Here is a 7,346-nt window from a genome sequence, read left to right on the forward strand (position 1 = left end):
CTAGTCTAAATCTACCCCCCTTTAGTTTAAAGCCATTCCCCCTTGCCCTGTCACAACAGGCCCTGCTAAAAAGTTTGCCGCCATCTTTTTTATAAGCCCCCTTGAAGTACTGATAGGCTCCAAGAAGGTCTCCCCGAAGCCTTCTCTTCTCTAGGCTGAACAACCCCAACTCTCTCAGCCTTTCTTCACAGGAGAGGTGTTCCATCTCCCTGATCATTTTTGTGATCCTCCTCTGGACCCACTCCAACAGGTTCATGTCTATTCATGTAAATATAATTTACATGCATAAAATAGTTCGTTATTAAACTATTAGAAGACTTTTTGTCAGCAAAAATCTAAGTGCTCCTCTAATAAAATAACAGTTTAGTTTTATATAAGAATTTGTTTTCCTTCATGATCCTGACAAGAAGTTAGACTAGCAAAACTTTCCAGGCCATAACAAAATTCGAAAGACACCTCCAAGCAGCCATTTTAGTCTCTCAGTACGGTTAGACCCGATAGAAAGTACCTCCTCTCTGATAGTATAGAGAGCAAGAAACAAAGATCCTCTACAATTGTAAGACAGACTTGTCTTTTAAAACTTGCCTGTTACTAACACACACAAAAAAAAGCATTATAACGAAGTTCAAAATTTGCACTTTGCCAGAAGCAAGCTCCAATAAAGTATCAAGAGAAGAGTTTTAAACTGGTCTGACCTAAGGATGCACAGACAATTACTAATTCTCATCTGATCCAAGGTATCTTGCAAATTTCAGTTATTCAATCATACATTCAAACTTTATTATTATAGCTTAATAATACTAAACACTGCCTATGCTGTGTAAGAATTGACTAGACAGTAAGCTTTAATCTATATATTTTTTTAAATAAACAAAAATTAAACCTGTTCCTTCTCTCTTATTCCCCTCTGCATTGCTAGAGCTCTCAACATTGTTTTCCTCTACAAACCTGCTTTTTTTTTTTTCAATTAAGTGGCTATAGTTAACTCAAAATCCATTGTTTTCTTAATTTCTCTTAGAAAATTGCCTTATTCTCAAAAACAAAAATAGAGAAATAATCAAAATAACTAATCACAAGCTGTGTTTTTGGGGGGTTTTTTTTGTTTGGTTGATTTTTTTAAGAGGACATTTGTGATTTGAGTTGCCTCATACAGGAATTTTAATAATCTTCCATGTGACATCTAGAGATTTTGACTTGAATACCACAGTAGTGTCCAACATCTTTCAACAGAAGAGGTCAACTAAGGGTTTCTTCAGAAAATTCATAACACAGATAATGTAATTATTATTTTAGTATCAATATCAACATTATAATGAACACAACACCACACAATATGAGAAGTTTTTCTTGGACCAGTGATATATTCTGCTGTTCCACCTACAGTACTTCAAGCAAAAAGAGAGGAAAACTTTCAGAAAACAAGCAGCTTTCAATTCACAAAGAAACAATGTCCTGAAGAATGAAAAAACATTTAGATAGGTGTCACACTGCAATGTTCACATGTAATAGATACATCATGTCAATTTTTAGTTTAGAGTGATTTGAGCCATTTAAGCAAACTTTACAAAGCCACTTTCTGTATGCAGGCAGCCTCATCCTTAAAGGAGCTATCTGCATCCTTCTAACACAGTTGTAAATTTCACGATTAGGCACATAAGAATATAACTTACCAATATTTTATTCTCCTCTCTCTGCTTTACATTTCCTTCTTGAATCCAGCTTCCTTTGGCTTCCAAACATCTCTTTTTTTTTATATTTCCTTGAGCTTCCTGGTCATGATCTGCCATTTGATCTTCCCAGACTAGGTCTCTGCTTCCAAACACAATTTCTAGAGACTCTGTATCTTCAGATAAACCTTCTAACTCCTTTCTCTTCTTTGGTGCATGCGTTTCACTAGAAGTAATTTTAGCGTCTGTTTTATCACTTGGTAGTTTGTCACTTTCCCTCATAAGCTTTTTACCTGTGTCTTCTAATGCAAAATTTGGGTTTGGGTCCAGGGTGTTATTTTGCTTTTGATGCTGTTCTGCTCCACTGTTCCACACTGATGAAGCTGTGGGTTCAGTGCACTTGGAAACAGGCGATGACCTTTCCCCCAGTTTTGTTAGTTTGGGCACAGATGTTTCTTCTCCTTCTTCAGCTCTTTCCCTTAGCCAGAAAATATTTACAAAATAAAGAAATTACAAAAGTATTTTTAATATGACTAGCTGCATCTGCAACGTAACAGCTTCCTAGGGTTTTAGTGACTGCATTGTGAAATTTGAACATTAAGTACCCTTGAGGAAAAGCTTGCCATTTTAAGAAGCTGATCTCAAATTTACCTTTTTAAGTATGTTTTGAATTAAATGTACATCCCTTGAGTTAAAATTATTTTCCAGAAACAGCACCAACATAACAATAAGGGAAGTAATGTCAAGAACATTTCAACATACCTCTTTCTAGCTACTGGGAAGTAATTTGTAATTGGGTTAGACTGGTGACGTGAAGCGCACTCACTAGGTTTACCAGCTTCTGAAATTTTAGATGGTGAGACAGGATGACTTTTTTGACTAAACCCAGATGTTCTGTTCACTCCAGACATCAATGTTCCTGCATTTACACTGCCACTTGTGCTAGGGCTTTTCTTTACAGCGATTATATCCTGGAAAGCCATTTTGCCTCTTCTGTCCATCTGGGGAGCATTCTCTATCTCCATACTATATTAGAGAGAAAAAATATTACGTGAACACACAAGAAGTTACCACAGAGATACACTGTAGAATACCACTTTTAAAAAAAGCTGTACCTGTACTTTGAACATTCTTATAAACAACGTAGGTGTGCTAAAAAAGTTGTAAAATCCGCTATGACAAATATATTTTTATAACTGTGAAATGGCTTGAAAATTTTTAACAGTTAAGACAGTCAAACCAGATATGCAGTATCCACATTTGTATCTGAAAGAGTCGTTAAGTCCTATGTGATGTTTTCTACCACTCAAAAGCAGAAGTCATCTCACTGCAGACAAGCGACAGCAGTTTAGTAAGTGCCATTTCAAACACTGTATATCTTTGTCCATGGCAATGATACAGTTCCTCTTCCACAAAAAAATTGCTTTATTTGCAAGTATTAGCTTAGAAACTATTTCCATAAATACTTTACCATGTCTGCTCTTCTATTTCTGTATCAGCTACATATACTGTGCTGTTATCTGCAGCAGTTGGCATTATGGTTTCATCCACAGCCAAACTCTGAGAAATGGCTCGCCCTACAACAGCTGATGCAGGAGTACTTTTAGTTACAGCTGCAAGATCAACACAAGAGAAGAATTAAAAGGTTAATATCAAATCTGTGTTTCTTTGCACGTGTTACCACATCAGTAACTGATCGGGTGAGATTTTTGTAAAATGTTTTTACTCAAATCTGTTTCTTTGCACGTGTTACCACATCAGTAACTGATCGGGTGAGATTTTTGTAAAATGGTCTTTTTTAATCAAAAAATTAAAGCAGATTTATCAATTAAAAAAACCTGAAAGAAACAGTTCTAGAAGGCCATATTCTGGGATTCAGTTTTAGTTAAATATTCCACTAAATTAAGTAATAGAATTTTGCTTAAATAAAAATGAAGCATAATGGGAAATCGTATATTAATATGGACATAATGTAATTAATAAATCATGCACTATATATTTTACGCAAAACTCTCAGAGCACAGAATTCCTTACATTTACTGCTTTACGATGATCTCTAGCATGTGATTGTTACATTTGGGATTATTTCTATTAATACAGAACCAATATTTGCTATCTAAAAACCTTAGAATAAATGTCTTCTACAGCCAACTTCTCAGAATCCCCATAGTCAGGGGATTGCCTTAAAACAGTGTTTGCTGCTCTCTATTTAGTTACTCACATTGTTTCTCTGTAAAACAGAAAGAAGAGCATGTACAACATCTTTTATATTGTCTGTCCTTTCACTCGTCCTTGTCTTCATATACTTATGTCTTCTCCAAGTCAAAGGATATCAACATTTACTATTTTAACGTCTCGTGCTTCTAGAAACTTTTTTTTTTAATTACTACTCATCTCTCAGCCCTTTACATTCTTCCTGCATCTCATTCAGGTTAAGAATATGATGACAGTATTATACTGTCTTTATATATTCATTCATTCATTTTTTCCTACCACTGTAACTTATAGAGGAATAACCTATAGAGACACCTGGGTCTCCTCCTTGAGCAACTATATGCTATATATGTTGCTATTCATTATTCTGGGATAAGATCAGAGGAAGAAGTCTTGTTTACAACCCCTTTGATTTGTAACACATGCATGGAAGTTTTTTATAACTCCCAAACAATAGCATTTGTTCCCTCTTGGCAAATAAACTGTAAACACAGCTACCTTTAAAAGCCTTATATACAGTCCTTTTACACAATTCAATCAGACAATTTAATTTTTATCCAATTGAATCATTTCAGACTGGAAACAAGAATCAGCATTTCTGATTTATCCAGATGTATGCAGGGCCAATATCTTTAATCTGAGAATCAATTTATTTTGTATTGTTTTCTAAACTAACCGAATAGACAACAGATCACATAAAAGTTATTCATCCAAGAATACCAGTCAACCAAAATATTTTTCAGAGCTCTGCCAGTACTGCATGTTTTCCTTTCTCTTCAAAATACATTTTTGAGTAAGTAATGTTACTGTATGTAAAGACAAATTTATGGGTTGATTTTTTTTTTTTAAATGGTAGGATTTGCTACCCAATACAACACTTTGTAGAACAGAATAGAACCTAAAATTATACACATCACTGACAATTTTATACAAACAAAATATAGACTAACAATTTTGGAAGAAGCATGAGAAGAGAATTAGACAAACCAAAACACTTTCTGTCTCTCAAAGATTTTTATTACTACTGTATTAGCAAATACAAGTTAAGTTTCAAGTCAAGACTTGGAATGTTTACCCCCAAACTATTACTTTAGCAAATATGGCAATCATGTCTCATTTATTTTACTTGTTACGTCAAGATTATGTTTGATTTTGAACTGGGCAGGGGGCGGTTGAATTTCCCTAAAGCCAATTCCTTTTTGTGGAAAGAAAGAAGGGGGGTCCGTTTTTATTCTCTCAATTTCTAACATCCACCTTTTAACCTCCTTATTACCCCAGTCTTTTCGTAAAAGATAGAATAGCATGGAATTCAAACTACCACATACATATTAGTTCAGTGGCCACTAAAAATGTGAACTTCAGAAGATTGTTTTAAAGTACCTTTCCTTTAAAGATCAATGTACTATGTGTCTGCTTTTTATGCTAATTTTAGACCTGCTACTTTTTTTATTTACATCTAAGAGTCGTATGATTTTCATTGCAGTTTATTGCAAGACCATTAAAAAACAATTACCTCTTCAGACTTGCATACATTTTCATACAGTGTCATTCTATTTTAGCGGTCTTGCAAAACAAAACAAAAGAACTTGAACATTAGCCATTGATGCCCCTGTAAAAAAAAGAAATACTGCCTCTTTAATGCTGTTAACTTATTACTACCCTTCTTCCAATTACCTTTGTTACCAGGCTGCTTTTGAGGGTTGCAGTATTTTTTCGTAGACATGAAGATAACTGCCAATCCAATTTCTGCCTCGGGAATAGGCCTGAGATCCTTGCTGTCAATATTAAAATAAAGACAAAAAAATAAAAAATGTTTCTCAGTACAGATTTGAAGATGAACAGGCGAATGGGCACAGATACGACAAAGTACAAAATGTTCCATTCCTCCTTTTAAAAAACATCAGTCTGCACTACAATTTTTCACAATACAGTAAGTCAGCATAATTATCCATCATTATACCCATGTCCCATACATATGAACTTCCCTGTTTCCTGCTGCTGTAGCCACTGTCTAGTCCCAGTAATCTGGCCAGTGCATCTCTCCCTACATGATTTCTAGGCATTTAACCAATTGTGCTCTACCTCCGATTTAAAAGTGTGCATGAATGGAAAAGTGACTTGAAAGATTTGAGCACTTCTTACAAGTTAGTTCGGCATACACACACCTCTTCTGTACTACAGCCATGAGAAGGGCTTGCATAAAGTTTTCTCTATTTAGCAGGAAAATTCAGTGGAACTAGGTTTAGGTATTAGGTTAAGGGTTGGGATTTTGTTTTCTTTCATTTTTTTAATAAGATAGCATCATGAAAATCCCAACATCTATAAAAATATGCAGTCTGCCCTCTCAAACAAACAAAAAAACCCCACCATCAAAACAAAAACTGATTTTTATTAAACAGAAGCTGCTCTTCAGAAACATTGTTTACAAATAATTAGACAGCAATGAAATGAACCATGTGACCTCAAGGGGCCACCTCACCTGTTTTCCATTAAATAACTATATTAATTGAAAAATCATAGAAAATCTATTTTCCATTCTGAGAATAAATTCATTTTTAACTTTTTAAATAGTAGAAGAAAAATCACTTGCTGTCTGTAATTTCAAAGCAGCTTCATTACAATAAGTTTTTATAGAATTGGATCCGGGGGGGGAGTGGGGTGGGGAGAAAAACCCCACCAAATCCTCACAGAACTGCCAAGTCCTTTCTTTCCTGCTTCAAAAAATTTTAGTTACTATGCTAAATACTTAAAGCAATGAAGAAAACACCCTCTTTATAAGCATCCTACTGCTTAAATATGCATGCAAACACCATGACTAATTCTCTGCAGAAATTCTGAAATTACCATACCACCGTACAAGAGAACAATGCCGCACCTTTGCAAGACAGTCAGGATGGAATCAGTCCAGTTTCTCATGGAGTCAGATCCCGGGATCTGAGAGTTTGTCAACCCCACATCAACAACACAAACTTCAGGAGAAACCAGTAAAGATGTTTCTTTTCCTCCCTCCGTCATCAATTTTGCTTCCCCTCCTCCAAGAATAACTGCTGGACCCAGTTTCTTGTGCTAAAAAGACAATGCAAATAAGAAAAAAATCTTAAAATACAGTCAGTTTAGAAGTATCAGCATAATGAACTTAGCATAATGCTTATCACTGATGAACTAATGCAGGTGTGATGTGTTCTGTTTCTCCCCCTGTATTTCATCTTGCTTAGGCCATCGTACTATAAAAAGATAAATACACAGAAATCACAGAATCATAGAATCATTAAGGTTGAAAAAGACCTCTAAGATCATCGAGTCCAACCATCGACCCAACACCACCATGCCTACTAAACCATGTCCCCAAGTGCCTGTCATGGTTTAACCTCAGTCGGCACCTAAGCACCGCGCAGCCGCTCGCTCACGCCCCCCCTCCCCGGTGGGATGGGGGAGAGAATTGGAAGAGTAGAAGTGAGAAAAACT

At 35.5% G+C, this 7,346-nt stretch overlaps 1 protein-coding gene across 1 annotated transcript in view; it reads right to left on the reverse strand.

The window, feature by feature from the left end:
- The window catches only part of NBN (nibrin), a 26,292-nt gene that overhangs the window by 8,327 nt on the left and 10,619 nt on the right, over positions 1-7,346 (reverse strand). Inside the window, exons 8-12 of the mRNA XM_009275453.2 lie at positions 6,757-6,947; positions 5,556-5,656; positions 3,139-3,280; positions 2,430-2,693; positions 1,671-2,145 (exon numbers count right to left, since the gene is read on the reverse strand). Coding sequence (XP_009273728.2) covers positions 1,671-2,145; positions 2,430-2,693; positions 3,139-3,280; positions 5,556-5,656; positions 6,757-6,947 — 1,173 coding nt within the window. The remainder of the gene's footprint in view (positions 1-1,670; positions 2,146-2,429; positions 2,694-3,138; positions 3,281-5,555; positions 5,657-6,756; positions 6,948-7,346) is intronic.

Source organism: Aptenodytes forsteri, unplaced genomic scaffold (genome assembly GCF_000699145.1).
Source record: "Aptenodytes forsteri isolate BGI_AS27 unplaced genomic scaffold, ASM69914v1 Scaffold208, whole genome shotgun sequence".
NCBI lineage: Eukaryota > Metazoa > Chordata > Aves > Sphenisciformes > Spheniscidae > Aptenodytes > Aptenodytes forsteri.